The sequence below is a fragment of the Euleptes europaea genome, chromosome 15 (assembly GCF_029931775.1).
Source record: "Euleptes europaea isolate rEulEur1 chromosome 15, rEulEur1.hap1, whole genome shotgun sequence".
NCBI lineage: Eukaryota > Metazoa > Chordata > Lepidosauria > Squamata > Sphaerodactylidae > Euleptes > Euleptes europaea.
This window is the reverse complement of record NC_079326.1, coordinates 21,877,192-21,897,801: the sequence shown is the minus strand read 5'-3', so window position 1 is coordinate 21,897,801 and position 20,610 is coordinate 21,877,192. Positions and strand designations below refer to the sequence as shown.

Here is a 20,610-nt window from a genome sequence, read left to right as displayed (position 1 = left end):
GGCAGGCATCTTCAGAGTAGTAACACTGAAGGACAGTGTCTCTCCTTCAGTGAGAGACACTGTCCTTCAGTGTTACTACTCTGAAGATGCCTGCCACAGGCACGGTTACACAGCCCGGATAACCTACAAGAACCAACACACTGAACAGTTTCAAACCTTACATGGGCAAATCCAAAGGTAATCCAAAAGCCAAGCTGAGGTCCAAACAGCTCACAGCAAGGTCAGGAGTAGATAGAAATGTTGCTTCCACACAGCTACACTCTTTCCAGCTGCTTATCAACAGCACTCCACTCAGGCAGCCTGTAATGTCATGCACCTGCCAGCCACCTCAGACCTGCTCCTCAAAGCACCCATCCCTGCTGTCCGTGCTGGGTTGGTACCTAGCTGCCAGTCGAGCATTTCATCTCCAAACCTGTAAGGTCCTAGGAAGCCCCGTGGTGCAGAGTGGTAAGCTGCAGTACTGCAGTCCAAGCTCTGCTCACGACCTGAGTTCGATCCCGACGGAAGTCAGTTTCAGGTAGCCGGCTCTAGGTCTACTCAGCCTTCCATCCTTCCGAGGTCGGTAAAAGGAGGAACCAGCTTGCTGGGGGTAAAGGTAAAGGGAAGATGACTGGGGAAGGCACTGGCAAACCACCCCGTAAACAAAGTCTGCCTAGAAAACGTCGGAATGTGATGTCACCCCATGGGTCAGGAATGACCCGGTGCTTGCACAGGGGACTACCTTTACCTTTTATAATCTTACATGTTCACCTCCTGCCCTGTTCCTGAGGCTCAGGTGATGAGTGGGGTGAGCAGACAGGCATCTGACTTTCTGCAGCTGGCTCAGAGCTGGAGGGGTGAGGAGTTGCTGCGCTGGTTCCTGGCTGTGGGTTTAGGTCTGGTACCCTGGGGCTGCTTCTTCCTGTGCCACCTCAGCTGCTGGCTGTGTATAAAAGCCAGGGCTGCTGGCTGGCTCTTCATCAGAGGAGTCATCCGTGTCCCCTGGACCTGGCTGGGCCATGACAGTCCACGCCTCATACTGTGCCAAGAGATGCTGCTCATCAATGCCATGCTTGATGCTAATCAGCATGAGGGGTCACATGATGATGGCCACCAAGGAGGATTCATCTTCACCCCCAGGGTCTGGTCAGCTCATACTGTCTGGTTTGGATATTTCCCCCCCATCCTTAGATTAATCAGGGTGCTTTCCAATCTTAATTATCTTCAAGCACGTAACCTGTATGAGTTCTACAAACCCTTAGCTAGGACCCCCAAAATACCTCCTCAGCCCTGACGTGACCACTGATCCCACATTACTTTGTGAAGGGTGGGAAATTGTGGCTGCTCTGCAGGTCAACGCCATCCCTTACTGCCCCTCCAATTGACTCAGCTGCATGAGACAAGTAGCCAAGATCCAATTCCAAACCTTGTATCCCTCTGTGAAATTGGAATGGAAGCAAAACTGGCTCCCGTCCCAGAGAAACAGGAACCAGACTTCTGCATGGCAAAGCACAGCACATTTTTTCTAATTAAGCAATACCTGGGCTCAAAATTACCGGCGTCAATAATACATCTATCTCTGCTTCTTTCATTGACTCCACCTGAATTTCACTAGATCCATGTGAAGGTCTGACGTGGCTAGGATCACACCAACAATTTTCATTGGCTTCATGAACCCCTCAGTTCTTCGTCAACCCTGTCAATCCCAGTAGAGAGGACTGGAATGTGATAGAGAAGATGGAGGTAGTAGCAGCCCAGGTCTGGTATGACTTCGTGGGAGATGCAGATTCTTTGGGAACTCACAGAAGCTTCTAACAAGTCCTCATTGGATATCCAGATAAAGTACAAAGATGATCTTCACACACACACACACACACACACACACACACACACACACACACACAGATGTTGTTGCATGGTCCTTTGTCATCCTTCAAAATATCATACTGCAAATCTTGAATCTTACTTCAAAAAAGTCTTCTTAAATGTAAAAGAGTTTGCAAGAGGTTTCTATAATGGCAAAAATTGCTATATTGATTTTCCCTTCGTTATTAGTAAGTTTGACTTGTTTTCTCTTTTCCTTTTATAGTGCCTAAACATATGTGTAAAATAAATAATGGTGGCTGTAGTCACCTGTGCCTCCTTGCCCCGGGCAAAACACACACCTGTGCCTGCCCCACCAACTTTTACCTTGCTTCAGATAATAAGACCTGCTTGTCAAACTGCACTGCCAGTCAAGTAAGTTCATTAAAAAAAATACATTATATTTGTTTACCATGGCATTCAGAGATTTCCAAAGGGATCAAATATCCTGCAGTTTATTCTAAATTATTTTTAATTAGTGTTAATAGCTTTGATCCTTGCTTCCTTTCCCCCTTCTCATCATGGACATGGTTCTCTGTTAAGCAGCCCCTTTCTCTAGTGCTGGGTACTGTTTGGCTCATTGAGAGACCCTAGTGTTGCATGAGCAGAAGCTGGGAGCTTTCAGAGCAGTCCCGACAGTGTCTCAGGCTGAGTTGCTGGGTCCCAGCACAATCATTTTAGGGTACTCTTAGAGCGAGTGCACCTGCGTCTCAGGCAGAGTCACCAGGTGCTAACACAATCATTTCAGGGGGCTTCATCATCATCTTTGCTGCATGAACTCCAATCACCTCATCAGTGCTAGCATGGGGGTAAGATGGTGTCTTTCTTCTGTTAAATGTTGGTACGAAAGGACCCTGCAGTAAAATTACTGAAAACAGGTGTGTGTCTTTTTTTAAAAATATATATTTTTTATTTCTATCCCATTATTTCGTGACCGAGGTCAGGCTCAGGGCAGAATCCTTTGAGGTGTGCTGAATGAAATTGTATGTACGGTAATCTGTGCCATGAATCATTTAGCTGTCTCTGTTTATATGAGCTCTGTACTGGATGTTCAATAAATCTTGTTAACCTCTAATCCCTGTGTGTCATCTGTGCAGCAAAGGAAAGGAAAAGATCCAAGCTACCTCTCCAGTACTATGAGGTCTGGCCAACCTCACACGGCTGTTTAGGAAGGTGCTAAATAATTTCCCTGAGACAGGTGCCAGTGAGCCACAGACCCTGATAGTTTTATAGCTAACATTGTGGTGGAGAATGCAGGCACTTAACCTCGGACCTGTAATAGTCTCCATTACACTCCTGCATTCCACCCCAAGAGCCATCTCTTGAAGGCACTCTACAAAAACATTATTTTTAGAGAAATACAGGGAGACTTGGTGCATAAAATGGCTATTTGGCAAATACATGGGCCTCATCCTGGATACCCAAGGTTGTTCTAACACTAGCACAGGAGATATACACTCTGCACAGTTACACCATCCCTGCATTGGAAGACAGTACAGCAGAAACAAGGATTAGGATATAAGCCAGTATAATTAAATCAAGTTTGCTTAAAAGTATGGCACTGCTTGGTGATTGATATATATTGTGCAGATATTGATAACCAATAGACAATCCAACTAATTTTGTTGTGAGGAGAAGGGAAGAAATTGTAAGCCAATTTGAGACTCCTTAAAGGTCGATCCAACTAATTTTGTTGTGAGGAGGAGAAGGGAAGCGATTGTAAGCCGATTTGAGACTCCTTAAAGGTAGAGAAAAGTGGGGAATAAAAACAACTCTTCTTCTTTCTTTATATTTTTAAAAGTCTTAGTTTCTGTTGCTAATAAGTTATAATCTGAGTTGGTGCTAGTCACAGAGATATCTATCTGTAAGTTAGTTTGAGAGCTTTGAGCAATCATTCTAGTATTGTCTGTCTGAACCCCTGCTGATCTTACTGCTGGAGAAATTACAGTTGAGTCCACAATATTATCTAATGCATAGTTTATGAAGAATGTTCTTGTCTCGGGATCTATCTTCAGAATTACTGGCTTTCCCCCTCCTTACTGTTAAACTTAGAAGGAGCCAGGACATCAGGGGCTAAGACAGTGTATTTATTGCTTGTTGGAAAGTTCAATAAATCATCTATTTTCCACAGCTTGGGATGGGAGACCTTAGGATTAGAATCATTTATGGAGTGTTTGCGACCCATTTAAAACCCTTCTCCTTTATTCCTCTCCCCTTTTCACCTTTCCCACCTCCCCCTTTTCTACTTTCTTCTTTCTTTTCTTTTTCCTTATTTCCTTATTTCCTTGTTTTTTCTTTTTTCTTGTTTTCTCCCCCCCTTTTTCAGTTAAATCTAGGGAAAGGGAAAAGTCTTAGTGCATATAGTCTAGCCTAAGGAACTTCTGTATGCAGATCAACAAGACTACTGAGAAAGTGCATTAAGAAATAAACAGATATACCAACTTCTGAAGAAAAAAGAATACAAACATATTACTGACCTCATTAGTATGTGTCCCAGACTTAGAATAAGATTTCTGACACTATTAATATGATTAATTTGCATTATAAATAACATTTTAGTGCAGGTACTTGAAATATATTTGACTCAAATGGATATGACAGACAACTGATGCATTTGTAAACAGATATTGATGCATATATATGAAGCAAAGCTGACCAAAAAAACTATTTGCCCTTTCAGTTTGACCTTTGCTAACAACTGCAAATAATGAAGAATATTATCATGAATATGGATGCTGTTTTATTTTTTATTAGTTTGGCAAACTCAGTTTGTGGGAGATTGTTCAAAATCCACTTGCATGTATGCCCATTTGTAATATAATGCAATGTACATTTATATCTCACCCTAGCTGGCAAGTGCAATTATTTTGAATTTAAAATGTAATTCAGATCCTCCACTGGAAATACTATTGGGTACTAAAACTGGCATGCATATAAAACAAAAAGAATCTGTTTTTTTTAAATGTAGTCTTTTAAAAATGTGTTATACAAAATTTATTTTAAGGGGTTCAGGGTTAATTTTTGATCTTTGGTTGCTTTTGAGTTCCTATTTGCATACAATATTCATGTTATTTCAATAAAAATATTAACATGACATGGTTCTTACTTCTCCCTGCAGTTCCGCTGCAAAACTGACAAATGTATTCCATTCTGGTGGAAATGTGACACTGTAGATGACTGTGGGGATGGATCAGATGAACCTGAAGAATGTCGTAAGTGTATATAGTATTTTAAAAATGGTGTATGGCAGACATTGTCAGTTGTATTTGTAAGAGTCATAAAGCCATCACTGTAACATATTGGCTCATATCCTACAAAAAACAACAGAACATTTATTTTTCCTTTGTTTTTCTCCCTGTCTACGGTCCCTTTCAAAACCTGAAAAGATTATTCCTGTGATAGCAGGACCCACATAGGTGAACAGCCATGTGGGTCAGGACAGTGAGAGAGTGAGATGAAGGGGGTGAAATGACCCCTTCTGCTTTTTCCATCCATGCAGCTGTGCAGGTGGAGGAGTGAAGAGGGGGATTCCCGCCTTCCCCCATCCACACCATAGCTGTTCATCCATGTGGGTTTCACAACTCGAGGAATAATCTTTCCGGGAGTCAAAAGGAACATGGGACAGGACAGGAATGTAGGAATAATATGTGTTCCTCCCTAAGCATTTTATTCCTATATATTTATTAGAATTCCATATAATAAAATGTACAGGATTACTGTGTAGCAAACATGTACTTTTAGAACAACATAATCCATATTTTTCCTGGAGTTTTTATTGCAGTGAAGTGCGATATTTAACAGTCTAGAGGATTTTCTGCTGGCCCTTAATATTATTTGTTCTTCAAACAATATAAAAGAAGATTGGCAGGAGTTCAATAATTACTACCTTGTACTAGTAATTTTATACATCACATCACTACTAAATTTGTTCTGTAGCATTGTTGTTGTGTCCTGGGTGTTCTGTCAAATCAGCAGATATTTTGATAGCTTTTCATAATTTATACAGCTGCCACAGAACTCCTTTCAGTGTTTAGAAAGATTGAAGTAAACAATGCTTTTTTATGGTTTACAGGCTGTCTGCCATAATTTTGCCATGGCAGGTAACTACAATGAATCTTGGTGTTTAAAGATGGGGGGTATCTGTAAACTACTACTACATTTTAATCTTTTGAATGTTCTCTGATTTATTTGGGTCACATCCATTCCAAAAATTGTGCTGACATTTTGTCAGAACAAAGACAAAGGAGCGCAGATTGACTGGATAATCTAGTCCATCTCCCTGCCTTAAAGCATTTAAACAGATTACTGTCCAGTCTTTTCTTGAAAACTTACAAGGAAGGAGATGCCTTCAGGGTTTTTTTGTACTGACTTTTTTTGATGACCATTTGAGAATCAGCTGCGTACCCGTCATGCCTTAGTTTTGAATTCCTTTGTATTGGTCAGTTGCAATTGTATGTTTGCAGTTGAAACACATTTAAATTTATTTTGTGTTTCTATAAGACATTGTGGTGAATCCAAAGCTCATATTTTCACTGGTGAAAGGACACATCCACCTGGAGAGGGACAATTTTCATCGGTTCCCACTTTCCACTACAGACCCCACACATTGTGTCCAGTGCTGTGCTTGGTAATTCCCTGACCTTTGAGTATAGCTTTTTGGGAGATTCACTGGACTGAAGGATAAAGGGGGGAAATAAGAATGTTCCATTCCATAAACAGAGCTATGTTTGTAGTACTTTGCATCCAATTGTTGGTATATACCAGTATCCTTGGATCTGTGTTTCTTTCTCATTCCCGGATGTGAGTTTTGATCTATGAGTCTCCTATTGCTTATAGTTCTACATAGAGATGGTCTTTTGTTCCATAACCACCTTTAAGATCAATTGCCTTCTTGAGTATATTATCCCAGGGCAAACTTTGAATTTCAAAGATATGAAGAGGCATTGTCAGTAGCTGCAGTACAGATATAAAATATGACAAAATCCCAGCCTGAATATCTTCTAGAAGGGCTCTCTATTATTGGGTTGATGTTATAGGCCAGTGTTAACTAGCTATGGAACAAACGCGATGTATCAATTCAACGTTTTGATTTTTGAAAAATTAAACTGTTTTAGCATGATCTGAACCTTTGGTTGAGGGCAGGGAAATAAAATGAAGATTGTACAGTGGTTTTATAGTGTTTGCATTCATTTAGATCTGAAGCTCTTATTTGATGACCTTTCATCTTTTTTGTTTTTGTGTTTTGGTTTTATAGGAAGGTAGCTACTCTTAAACATCTTCATTCTATAGGGATAACTAATTTCTAAAGAAAAATGAGAGCCACATGTTTATTTCAGAGTGGAGAGAAACTTCACAAATCTACAGTGTTGAAGGCACTATCAGAAACACCTTTTCTTAAACATTTAAATTGTAATTATTATTATTTATTTAAAATATTTATTAACCACCTTTGTACCTTGTAGCACTCAATTTAAATAAAACCACCATTATAAAATGCCTAAAAGACCACAATTTAAAATCTTAACTAATTAAGTTTATACAGCGTTGAAGATTCAGTACTTTAAAAGCATTCAGTACAACTAAGAGCATTCATAATAATTTGTACAATACTAGAATACACTTGTGAAATTTTTAACCCAGAATATCTTCTGCCTAGAATAAATTTGAATTTGGAGCTGACATGTGTTTGCTTACCACATCTTTTCTAAGATTCAAGGACAGGCAATCCCTAATTTTAATTTTTTTTTACATGCCTGAACATCTACTCATTTGGACTGTACTATTCCTTACTTTGACTTAGAAAATTCCTGTGCTTTATGCTACTGTTACCATACAAATATAAAACATCACTACTAGTGTATTAAGCAATTCTGATATAGTAATTATGCTGATTTATGAATTTAGTGTGATGCCCTGCAGTGTAAATCAAGGTGAAGGAAATTGCTCACTTCCCTCTTAATGAGCAATTCAGCTTTAATGCTAATTAGATTCCACTATGCTTAGAACCAGCATGGTGTAATGGTTAAGATGTTGGACTAGGATTTGGGAAACCCAGGTTTGAATTCCCCACTCTGCCATGAAAGCTTGCTCTGTGACCTTGGGCCAGTCACAAACTCTCAGCCTCGACCCTGGCAAGTATTTGGATGGGAGACCTTCATGGAATACCAGGGGCGTGATACGGAGGCAGGTAATGGCAAACCACCTGTGAACCTCTCTTGCCTTGAAAACCCTATGGGGGCGCCATAAGTCAGCTGTGACTTGAAGGCAAAACACACACACATGCTTAGACATCATAACTGTGATAAAAGGTGTATTTGTGGGTGTGTAGCTGTAAAATAATCTTTTTGGGACTGTTTGTCAGTATAACTAACAGGAAATATATTTATTTGCTTTGTTGGGGAAAAAGAGAACTAGCAAATTAGAATTTCATGAACAACACTAATATTTATCTTTTTGCCCTTGCACTCCATAATGAAGACATGAGATTCCAAAATGTGGATTAAACAGGGTTTATTTATGGCAGATCTGTATCATTAATAAGCCTCTCCCCTCCTTTTTTTAGTACAGTTACCTTGAACAGGCAGCCTGTTCGGGCTACCAGCATTAGGGCAACCATACTCTGCTGACCTGGATGGCCCAGGCTAGCCTGATCTCGTCAGTTCTCGGAAGCTAAGCAGGGTCAGCCCTGGTTAGTATTTGGATGGGAGACCACCAGGGAATACCAGGGTTGTTGTGCAGAGGAAGGCACTGGCAAACCACCTCTGTTATTCTCTTGCCATGAAAACCCCCAAAAGGGGTCGCCATAAGTTGGCTGCGACTTGATGGCACTTTACACATACACACACTCTGCTCCAAACCCAGCCAGCACTGTTGATAGTTTTGTTTATCCTAGCATGCAGAGAAAGCTGTCCTGAGATGTGTTACATTTCATCCCCTACCCTAAGAAATGGAGAGCTTGACTGTTGCTGATCAGCACCAAGGGAATTCCATTCTTCAGCCCCACCCATGAAGGGCTTGTTTGGGAAAACTCTCTTCAGCATTGAATGCCTCAGAATGCTTTTCAATTAGCCTGTGTTTTATCACCCACAGCCTAACCAGTCCTATGGACCCTACCTATTTATTATTAACCAGAATACAATCAAAAAAGAGGAACACGCAAAAAAAAAAGGGGGGGGGAGCCTAATTAGCAAGCCAATTTGAAAGAAAATTACTGTTTGGCTCCCCAAAAGTGACCTACTAATGTAACATTATTCAGATAGTGTGGGACAGTAGCTGCAGAAAAAGCCTATGTACCAGGAGATATTATATATGGGATGGATGGATGGATGGATGGATGGATGGATGGATGGATGGATGGACGGACGGACAGACAGACAGACAAGATATCATTATATGCACCTTGTATAGTTTGGTTCCTTCTAAAATACATTGTATCTATTTCATTAAAAACAGCTGTGACTTAATGGCTAATGTTGTTAACTGACTTGGGCTAAGGATTCCCCCCCCCCTTGCTGTCAAGCTGCAGCCAACTTATGGCAACCCTGTAGGGTTTTCAAGGCTGGTGACTTTCAGAGGTGGTTTGCCATTGCCTGCCTCTGTGTAGCAACCCTGGTATTCCTTGGTGGTCTCCCATCCAAATGCTGACCAGGGCCAACCTTGCTTAGCTTCTGAGATCTGAGGAGATCAGGCTAGCCTGGGCTATCTAGGTCAGGGCTAACCTAGTTGGGCTAAGGCACAGATCCGTTTAAATCTCTATCAGTAAACAAAAAAGTAATTTTGGCAGTAGTCAAAATTCTTATGGCATTTAGCGCATAGATACACAATCAGTTTTTTGAACCCATTAGTTTTCATTTTATGAACAAATAACTTCTTTCATTTTACAGCTGAATTTAAATGTCAACCAGGCCGTTTTCAGTGTGGAAGTGGACTCTGCGTTTTACCAGCTTTTATATGTGATGGAGAAAATGACTGTGGGGACAACTCTGATGAGCTCAATTGTGGTAGGTCCTTCTATGACAGTAAAAGGAATATGTGAGAACCTGATGTTGTGATGAGCTGTGCAGCAACATCATGATATGAAATAATGTACTGGACTCTAGTCACTTTGCTGTCTAGTATTACACTGGAGAACACTTTCCATTCTTTGGGCATGAACTATGGCAGCCTTCAGATATCTGAGTCATTTTGGCTGTTCACCCTGCTCCAAGAACATTAGTTTCTACTTTTGAATGTATGATCTATTTCTGATTTTTTTAAAAAGGATTATTTATTTATTTAAAACCATTTTTATGCTACCATTCCACCCAATTAAGGTTTACAAGGTTTCCAACTTTAAAACAATTAAAATATATAGTTTAATTAAATACACATAAATAAACAACACTAGATGGACGACCAAAAACTGTTATTGGAGGTAGGCCAGACAAAACAAAAAAAGCCTTAACCTTCTAGTGAAAGACAACGATAGAGGGAGACAGACCAGTCTCCCTGGGCAGAGAGTTCCAAAGTTCCAAAGTTTTGGTGCCATGACAGAGATGTCCTTTTCTGAGGTTGCCACCTGTCTATCCTCAGATAATGGGGGCAACTGAAGCAGGGCCTCTGAGGATGACCTGAGTGAGCAGGTATGTTCGTATGGGAGAAGGTGGTTGTTAAGATATGTTGGACCTAGGCCATAAAGGGTTTTAAAGGTCAATACAGTTACCTTGAATTGAGCTTGGAAGCAAATTGGAAGCCAGTGTATGTGGAACAAGATTAGAGTGATACGGTCCCTACAAGTCATTCAAGTAAACACTTTGACTACGGCATTCTGTAACAAGTGTTCTGGACAGTCTTCAAGGCCATCCCCACATAGAGTGTGTGGCAATAATCTAATCTAGATGTTACTAGGGCATGTACCAAAGTGGCAAAATCTTTTTTGTCCATGAAGGGCTGCAGCTGGCTCACCAGCCAAAGCTGTTCATAGGCTCCCCTGGCCACCGCTGCCACCTGCTTATGGGGTGGAAAGGCAACTTTCTCCTTCAACCGGTATGCGACCCCATCCAGAACAGTAGATAATCCATTTCCCAGGTCAGACCTTCTTCCCACCAATAGCACTACTGTTTTGATAGGATTAAGTTTCAGCTTGTTAGCCATCATCCTTTCCGAAATTGCCTCCATGGTTTCCAGAGCCTCACTGGCATCTGCTGGCAGTGTGAGGTAGAGCTGAGTGTCATCTACATATTGGTGGAAGCTCAGCTCAAATCTCTAGATGACTCTCCCAGCAGTTGAAAAGCATGCTGGAAAGTATTGGGGACAAGATGAAACCATGGATAACCCCATAGGCCAAAGACTGAGCAGCAGTCCCCGATCACCGCACCCTGAAATCTACCCTCAAGGTAGGACCAGAACTACCACAGAACAGTGCTTCCCAGTCCCAAAAGTTGATCCAGAAGGATACCATGATCAATGGTTTCAGAAGCTACTAAGAACATAAGAACATAAGAAAAGCCATGCTGAATCAGACCAATGCCCATCAAGTCCAGCAGTCTGTTCACACAGTGGCTAACCAGGTGCCTCCAGGAAGCCCAAGAGGTCCAAGAGAATTAATGGGGTCGAACTCCCCCTGTCTATCTCCCAGTGCATGTCATCCACCAGGGAGGCCAAGGCCATTTCAGTCTCATAACCAGGCCCGAAACTAGATTGGGATGTATCTAAACAACTATTAATCAAATTAAATCATATAAAATAGGACTCATCAGATTTTTTGAATTGTTTTTTTCTTTCCAGATACACATGTTTGCCTGTCTGGTCAATTCAAGTGCACAAAGAATCAGAAGTGCATACCAATAAATCTCAGGTGTAATGGACAGGATGACTGTGGTGATGAAGAAGATGAAAGAGATTGTCGTAAGTAGATCCTAAACAAATTTAGCAGCCATGTGCTAAGAGGACCGGTACTCTTATGGATCTGCAACAGCTTATAAAGACTAAAACAGGGAAAAGAATAACTACCAAAAGGATTTATAAGAGTCTTGATTTAGTTCTGTTAAATTACTTATTGAAAAAGAAGCTACTAATTGTAGATACTCACTGTTTTTCATATCCATTAATTTTCATGGGAAATGTATTAACATTTTTTACACCCAAGTGGGATGAATTTTGGCATGCCAGCTTGCCTGGTTCCTGCTCTTTTGCCTTTACATTCCAGGTTAAGAAATGATTATTTTCCTAGGGATTAGGTTGCCCGCTGAATGAGCTTTGGTGGGCAGGGAATGATGTTTTTTTTACCATAGAGATGTGTGATTCCTAGAGCATCACTTTGTCATCTCCATGTACAGACTGGAAGTGACATCACAGCATCTTTGCCCCTTGCTCCTACTGGAGCACACAGGCCAAGTGGGGCCTGGAGCTTGGGGTTTATATACATATACTCCCCAGAGATCCTGTCTGCCAAATTTCAAACCAGTAGGTGAAAGTTTCTATTTTATAGACAGAGCAAGCAGAGGACAACATTTGATAACTCAAGAAATCAGCTAGCATGGCATAAAATGCTCAGCAGCATGGCTTTGGCAACCAAAGAAAACAGGTAGCATGGCTTAGTGGGCAGAAATGATAAATGAAAAACTAGTTTAAAATATTGTCGAAGGCTTTCATGGTCAGAGTTCATTGGTTCTTGTAGGTTATCCTGGTTGTGTGACCGTGGTCTTGGTATTTTCTTTCCTGACATTTCGCCAGCAGCTGTGGCAGGCATCTTCAGAGGAGTAACACTGAAGGACAGTGTCTCCAGTAACACTGAAAGACAGAGACAGAGACACTGTCCTTCAGTGTTATTCCTCTGAAGATGCCTGCCACAGCTGCTGGCGAAACATCAGGAAAGAAAATACCAAGACCACGGTCACACAACCCGGATAACCTACAATAACTAGTTTAAAATAGTTTTGATTGTTTTATCTTGAACTTCTCAATGTTGGAAAACTGTTTCTGTACTTAAAAGAGCCAATTTTCTTTGAAGCGGAAAACAGCTGTTCTCCTGACCACTTCCAGTGTAAAACAACAAAACACTGTATTTCTAAATTGTGGGTATGTGATGAGGATCCAGATTGTGCAGATGGGTCAGATGAGGCAAACTGTGGTGAGTAAAAAATAATTATTATTCTCTTAAGAATATTTGATAACTAAACATATTAGTATCATAATTCAGTGTGTCATTATCTTTTATTGGTGTCTTGACTCATTATAATAGATAATTGATTAGGTTCATATAACTAACTATATAATAACATCTCATTATTGAGTTTTTGATAAAACAGCTTTACCTTGCTTGTGTGGAACTCTCTTTCTTTAAAAGAAACCATGTCACTGATCCTTCAAAGTACTTGAGATTCCCATGCTTGAGCTAGAAGACACAGTACAATCTGCGCTCATTCCAAGACCATTTTAGGTCTATTTCTGCAAACACTAAAGATCCTCCCAGTTATTTTTTAGAGTGAGACTGGGTTTAATAAATAATTCAAAATTCCTCTGTCTATCTAAGAATTTTTAGTGAACTGAAATTGGGCTAAATCTGCTAAGAGTCTTTGGGGTTTAATTCTGCCTGTCCCTAACCCTATTGTTTTTTCTTTAGAAAACAATGATTTTTGTGGAAAATTGCATCCTTCCACAGGGAAAGAGAGAATTAATTTTGCTATCTTTGTTAGCAAACTATATCTTAATATGCTGTACTTTGATCATATGGCATACATTTTTCACCATATAAACCGCTTGAAGGTGCCACAGAGCAAGTAGTATTTATGTTTTATTACAGATAAGAAGACTTGTGGACCTCACGAATATCAGTGCAAAAACAGCAACTGCATTCCAGATCACTGGCGATGTGACAGCCAAAATGATTGTGGTGACAATTCTGATGAAGAAAACTGCAGTAAGTAATCTCTTATGTTATCACCTATGATTTGTTCTTAAAACTGTTGTTTAAGAAAGAAATATTTTTACATTCATACTTCGTGCTTTTGAAATATATTTGTATATCTACCACCTAGAAAGACTTACAGCCTATTCCTGAGGGGGGTGTAGATCTGTGCCGCCTCCTCAGAGGCTTACCAGCCGCCGCAAGGAAAATCAAACATTTAAAAATGTTCAAAAAGGAAAATGCCCCCATAAAAAGCAATGGGGCTACACCACCAAAAAAGGCGGTGTGGCAACTCTACTGCTCAAGGGGACATTCCCAGGGCAAAAGGGGTTAGGAAGATGACTAGGGCTGTTGAATTAAAAAAAATTCGGTATAGTTCGTATTCGGCTGAATTCGGCCCGTTTAGATTCGGGATATGCCGAAGTCCGAACTCCCCCACTTCGGGTCCGTGCAATTTGGCGGGAATTCAAAGTTCGGGAAAAAAATTTGGCCGAATACAGCCATTAAAAACACATCTGCGCCTTTCCGTGGCTCTGGGGGGGCATTTTTTGGGGTAGAGGTCCCAAACTTTCAGCGGAGCTTCAAAGGACCCTTCTTGCCAGCCCCTTGAAACACTCCAGGAATGCCCCCCCACCCACTGGCGTGGGCTCCCACTTCTGGGATTTCACTGCCAGTGTAGCAGGGCCGGCAGAAGAACCCCACACAGCAGTGTGGCTTGCTGGTGCCAGCATGAATGCCCCCCATGCCAGCGTAAGTGCCTGGGATAAGTGGGCACTTATGTAGGCTCAGGATGACGCCAGCCCCTAAGCTGATTCCCCCCTGTAAGGATTGCAGCCTTAAGCTCAGATGGATCCTTAATACTTCAAATTGAATTGAATACAAAATGCAGTCTTGTGTTTAATAACTGCAAAAATGTTTTAGGCTCATCATAACCACACATACAGTTTCCAGGAGAGTGGCTATTTTAATCTGTTGTACTAAAAAAAACAAATGCATTGCCATATAAACTTTCAAATCAAATTTCAAATACCTTTATTGACATAGTACAAACTTTCATGAACACACAGCCACTTCATCAGATACTTCTTTCCCTACTTCCATCTGATCCAAAGATCAAAGAACCCTCAAGAACAGCATTGGGTACAGAACAGCAGAGCAGTGGACTACAGTAAGGACGAATAAGCAGAAATTGGCCGTACCTTTCTTGTGAAGCTTTGTTCTGTTTGTATAATTTGTTTCACTCATGCAACAGGACATTTCTGCTGATCCTCACTTATTGCTGCAGCCTCCCATGCCTCAACCTAAACTGTTCCAAGGTTCCCCTGGTGTGTGGTGCCACGACTGGTTGGATAACCTGAAGTGACATCATACATCTCTGCAACACTAGAGCAGTCCCCCCACAAACTCTGTAAAACCACAGGTATTTTGAATATTGCTATGGCAACATGTGACATCACTTCCTGTTGTGTGGCTGGAAGTGACACCACGACAACACTCCCCCCCATAATTTCTCTCTGCTGCTTTGGCAACAGTGGGCAGCGGAGGTGGGAGGTCTGCTGATCCCCACTTGTGGTTGCAGCCTTATTGTTGTAGGTCTCCCTCTATGGCAGAAGAGGGCAGCTTCTTTGGAAGCACTAAGAAGAAGGTAATGAAGTTCTTTTCTGAGAACTTGTTATAATTCCAGAAAATTGAATTCAGCCCGGGTCAGTCTTTAGTGTGACATAGGATTCTGTTGTTTTTACTGTTAAAAAATAATCACAAAGTAGAGTAACAGAAAGTGACTGAAAATTAAGATATTAAATTTCATATTTTAAAATTAAGATTTTGTGATGGTGCTTACACGTTACTAGCTGAAGCTTGCAAAATGTGTGAGATCACGGTAAGGATAGAGTCTCAGGCACTAGTGAATACAGTTAAGCAAGTTAAATACTTCTACAAAAGCTGAAAGATTTTCTGGTTTTAAATATCTACGTATATTAATTTGTAAAGAGTAAATACTGAAATAGAAAAGCATTCAGGGACAAAGCTATTTAAGGGAGGCAAGCAGGAAAAAAAGCAGAGGGAAATAGCAATGTTGTAAAAAGGTAAAGGTCCCCTGTGCAAGCACCGGGTCATTCTTGACCCATGGGGTGATGTCACATCCCGACATTTTCTAGGCAGACTTTGTTTACAGGGTGGTTTGCCAGTGTCTTGCCCAGTCATTTTCATTTTACCCCCAACAAGCTGGGTACTCATTTTACCGACCTCAGAAGGATGGAAGGCTGTCAACCTTGAGCCGGCTACCTGAATCCAACTTCTATTGGGATCGAACTCAGGTCGTAAGCAGAGCTTTGGACTGCATTACTGCAGCTTATCACTCTGCGCCACGGGGCTCCTATGTAATCAAGGATAAAAGGGTAATATGCAAGACAGGCAAATCTGCAAATTAAAGTTTGATTCTGTTTCTACTGTGTCTGTGGTTGAGAATCAGTGTACGGCTCAATAGTCCCCCTTTCTTTCCTCACTTGACCTTGGTATCTCTACTGACATCTGTTATGTTTATATTGTTGTTCAAAACAGAATATTTACCTTTGTTGCACTTAGAAAAAAAATGCTTCTCAGCAGGCAGTACCACTCACAAGGATTGTAGGGGAAATGTTAATAGCTGCTCTACAAATATTTATTTTTTCTAAATAGGAAAAAGTTGTCAGTTGAATATTTGAACTCTGTGAAGTGTTCGAAATTCAATAATAAACCTGTTGAGTATTACTTGTATATTCTAGACTCATTCTTCTAGTATTCCTAAATATTTTAAGTATTTGAATAAGCTATGCAATATGAATAAAGTTTGTTCGCTTTCAATGTCTGTGTAAAGTGCTGTCAAGTCGCAGCCGACTTATGGCGACCCTTTTTGGGGTTTTCATGGCAAGAAACTAACAGAGGTGGTTTGCCAGTGCCTTCCTCTGCACAGCAACCCTGGACTTCCTTGGTGGTCTCCCATCCAAATACTAACCAGGGCTGACCCTGCTTAGCTTCCGAGATCTGACGAGATCAGGCTAGCCTGAGCTATCCGGGTCAGGGCTCACTTTCAATAGGCAGTTCCAAAAGCAAGATCTGCAAGATGTTTGTTCAAAATTTTGATATTGTATAGAATACTTTGACATAAATTCTAGGAACATAGGAAGCTTCTAAAAAGCTTTGGAGAGTTAAAATAATCTTAAAATCTTAAAACACATATTTGCTTTTACAGAATTAAAAATGGATAGCATGCGTGGATACCTAGGTGTGAAATACCTTTACAGCAATGCTTTGTGAATTTCAATTGTTCAGATTTTACATATGTATTAAAGACATATTCTTCTTTCAGAACCACAAACGTGCACTTTGAAAGACTTTCACTGCTCAAATGGAGACTGTATGTCTGCAAGATTCTGGTGTGATGGAGACTATGATTGTGCAGATGGTTCAGATGAGGTAAGCATTTCCAAAAGACCAGACCTGATTAATTTATCAGCTATCTATGGAGGAGGAGTGAGAATGAGCCCTTTCCAGCTTCCATATCAACCAGCCGTCTTCATGTTGGCTCACATGCAAAATAATCCAACACACTGAAGCTATGCAGCTGTTACCTTACATACATTCTGGGAGTCAACTCTGCACATACTGTATTTTTTAATGCTGGGTGTCATGCAAATCAGAAACATATGCATGTCTGATAAGAGGCCAGGTGTGGGACTGCCCCTTTGGCAGGCTGGGATGGGCAAGTGTCATCCCATTCCTCCAACATGTGTAGACAGTAAACTTGTCAGAACCAGTCCAGATTCAGAAGTCATAATTACTATTGAGTTTTACCCATAATAAAATTTGGAGTTGCGGATCTTGCTGCAGTGAACTATCTATAGGATTTGCAAAGAAAGGTAAAATAGTTTCATTTATTTGCCAAAATGGGCAATACTCAAACTGATTAATTTTTTTCACAAGTATGCCATCAAAAAAGAGGTTCTCTTACATTTCCATAAAAGTTACAATTAAGTTCAATAATTTTGTGTGTATATCACATTTTTAAAAGGGTTGTCTTACATTCAGGGTCATCTTCCTTTCAAGTAAATATGCTACAGTGTTAGTATTGAGAAAATGTGGGAAATATTAACTTGATGAAATGTTACACCTGCAGCAAAGCCAAAATATGGCAGCATCACTAGCAATTGTCACACTATGAAGAGTTTCCACAGAACAAGGGTCGAACATGATTTGCTGTAATGCAGACTTTGTTCTTTAACTTTTATTATCACAACTAATTAAGCATTAAGAAGGAGATAAAAGTCTTGCTGCAATGGCCTTGTGGGAGGGAAAAACCTATACATAGGTTGGATCCCACAGAGCATTTCTATAGACAAAAAATAATTTCTGTTCACAGAGTGCAAGTTCCTTAGCTCCCCAATCCTGCTGCAGCCCAAAATATCCCCAAAATTCTACCCTTGGGGACAGGGATCCAAAAGAACAGCATTGGGGGGGGGGGCTGGTGAAAACCACTACCTCTCCATCCATGAAGATCCTTCATCCAGTCCTACCTTATGGCTTTAACTCTTCTCCTCCCCATAATGCTGGGTGAGCAATATGTTTGATGAGAAGGAAAGTAGTATATATTCTTTTTAGAAAGAAAGAAAAATCTACACACTTTTTAAAAAGAAATGCTGCTCTGGAACAGCAAAATTACACTGCTGCTTTAACATTTCAAATGGGTGCCTCTTACGAGAAGACTGTTGGTACATTTCAGTCAAATATTGCTATGTTTATGGAAAGGATGAGGAGAAAAATACCCTCCCAAGTCCAGTTAGGAGTAAGGGCAGAAGATGTTCAATAGGAAGTATGGGGGTGCCAGTGCTCTGTCTCCCAAGCAACAGAACAGTGCAATCACAATACTAATTCTACCAATTTGTCCCCTTCATCAAATTGCAGAGAAAGGTTACAATACAAACATTTTCTTTTGCTGTCAAATCACAGCTTATGGCATCCCCATAATGTTTTCAAGGCAAGAGACATTCCGAGGTAATTTGCCATTGCCTGCCTCCACGTCACAACCCTGGTATTCCTTGGAGGTCTCCCATCCAAATACTGGCCAGCATCAGGGCTGAAAGTGGGTGACTGGCCCAAGGTCACCCAGCCAGCTTCCATGGCGCAAGTGGGGATTTGAACCCGGGTTTTCCAGGTCATAGTCCAACACCTTTGTCATTGATTTTAGTGTAGGAAAGGTTCCCCCCTCTCGCACACACAAATGAATTCCTTCCTTCCTCTTTTGTTTCTGCACTTGGAAAGTTCCCCCATCCTCAATAACTGTTTAATGCATCACTTACTATTTCAGTGTTCCACTTTTGCATAGGAAAAAGCTCCTAGAAAAAGGGAAAAGCTCCTTTCTTCAACTGTGTCTACATTCCTGCCTGGAAAAAGCCCCCCTCTCCCCTAATTTACTAATTAATGACATGTAAAGAGAGAACTGTTTTCTTCATTTATGATAATTGGAAACATTATCAGGACTCCACAAGGCACTTCTCCAGCACTCAGTGTCTGGAAAAGGAGCCTTTGGTGTTAATTACAATATTTCTTTTAGCACTCCAGGTTTTTTTTCTTTTTTCTTTTTTTAGTTATTAGGGTTTTTTTGGGGGAGTGAACAGCACAACTGCTCTGAGATGACAGAAAATGGGAAGTGTACGCAAAGGTACTTGTGCATCATCTACCAGAATGGAACTCTTCCCAATTGTGGGCTCAGTTTCTACAGTTGCTGCCCCCCTCGACTTAATGATGAGCTTCTTACTATCTTTGGCATCAATTTTTGCATGAGAAATCTTGCCCCACCTACTGCCTGGTTAATGAATGAAAACATCTGGGTCTACCTTTCTGTGCTGGGAAATACTTCCACCCTCCACTGATTGTCATCATTGACAAATTTCCGAAGTTTTAATCAGCACCTGAACTGGGCAGAATGAAGTTAAGGAAATTAGGGGGAAAATAATCCAGTCTCTGCTGTAGCTTTGATGAAATCCACACCTATATCGAGAACATTTTCATTATTTGGACACAAGGGAAAGAAGCCCTGGAGAAATTTCACCAGACCTTCAGGAACTTCCACCCTACTGTCAACCCAACCATTAATCAATCCATGCAAGAAATAGACTTTCTAGACATTACTGAACAAATACATAAAGGAAGCATAAAAACCACCTTATACCAGAAGCCTTCTGATTGCCAAACATCTCTACATGCTTCCAGTCACCATCCTGAATGCACCAAGCAATCCATTGTCTACAGCTAAGCTCTATGCTACAGCCGCATCTGTTCTGATCCCTCAGATAGAGATTCTCATCTGCAGGTTCTAAAACAGACATTCTTGGAATTACAATACCCATCTGATGTAGTAAGGAAACAGATCAACAAACCAGAATGTAACAAAAGGATAACCTGGTACAAGATAAGCTCAAGCGAAAAAACAACAGAACACCACTGGTGGTCACATACAGCTCGCAGCTCAAGCCGGTTCAATGCATCATTAAAAACCTACAACTTACGTTGGACAATCATACCCCTCTCTCAGAGGCACTGGAAGGCAAACTGAACCTTAAACAACTTCTCACCCACAGTAGTACATGGACATGGACATGGACCTTTGGACCAGGGCTTGCAGCAAACATGGACATGGACTTTTGGACCAGGGCTTGCAACAAACCAAGATGCTTACTCAGCCCCCGTATCCACTGGGACAACACAGTAACTGGACCTAAGAATACCAGCCATATATGCCATCAAATGTCAGCCATGCCATTCCACTCTACATCAAACATATCAGCCTCTAAGCAAAAGAATAAATGGACATAAATGTGTCATTAAACACTTCAACACTCAAAAAC

The 20,610-nt window shown here is 40.9% G+C and overlaps 1 protein-coding gene across 1 annotated transcript in view; it reads left to right on the top strand.

Moving 5' to 3' along the window:
- LRP1B (LDL receptor related protein 1B) overlaps nt 1-20,610 on the top strand; it is a 566,614-nt gene that overhangs the window by 453,616 nt on the left and 92,388 nt on the right. Inside the window, exons 61-67 of the mRNA XM_056861170.1 lie at nt 2,069-2,217; nt 4,961-5,054; nt 9,726-9,842; nt 11,608-11,727; nt 12,833-12,952; nt 13,625-13,741; nt 17,076-17,182. Coding sequence (XP_056717148.1) covers nt 2,069-2,217; nt 4,961-5,054; nt 9,726-9,842; nt 11,608-11,727; nt 12,833-12,952; nt 13,625-13,741; nt 17,076-17,182 — 824 coding nt within the window. The remainder of the gene's footprint in view (nt 1-2,068; nt 2,218-4,960; nt 5,055-9,725; nt 9,843-11,607; nt 11,728-12,832; nt 12,953-13,624; nt 13,742-17,075; nt 17,183-20,610) is intronic.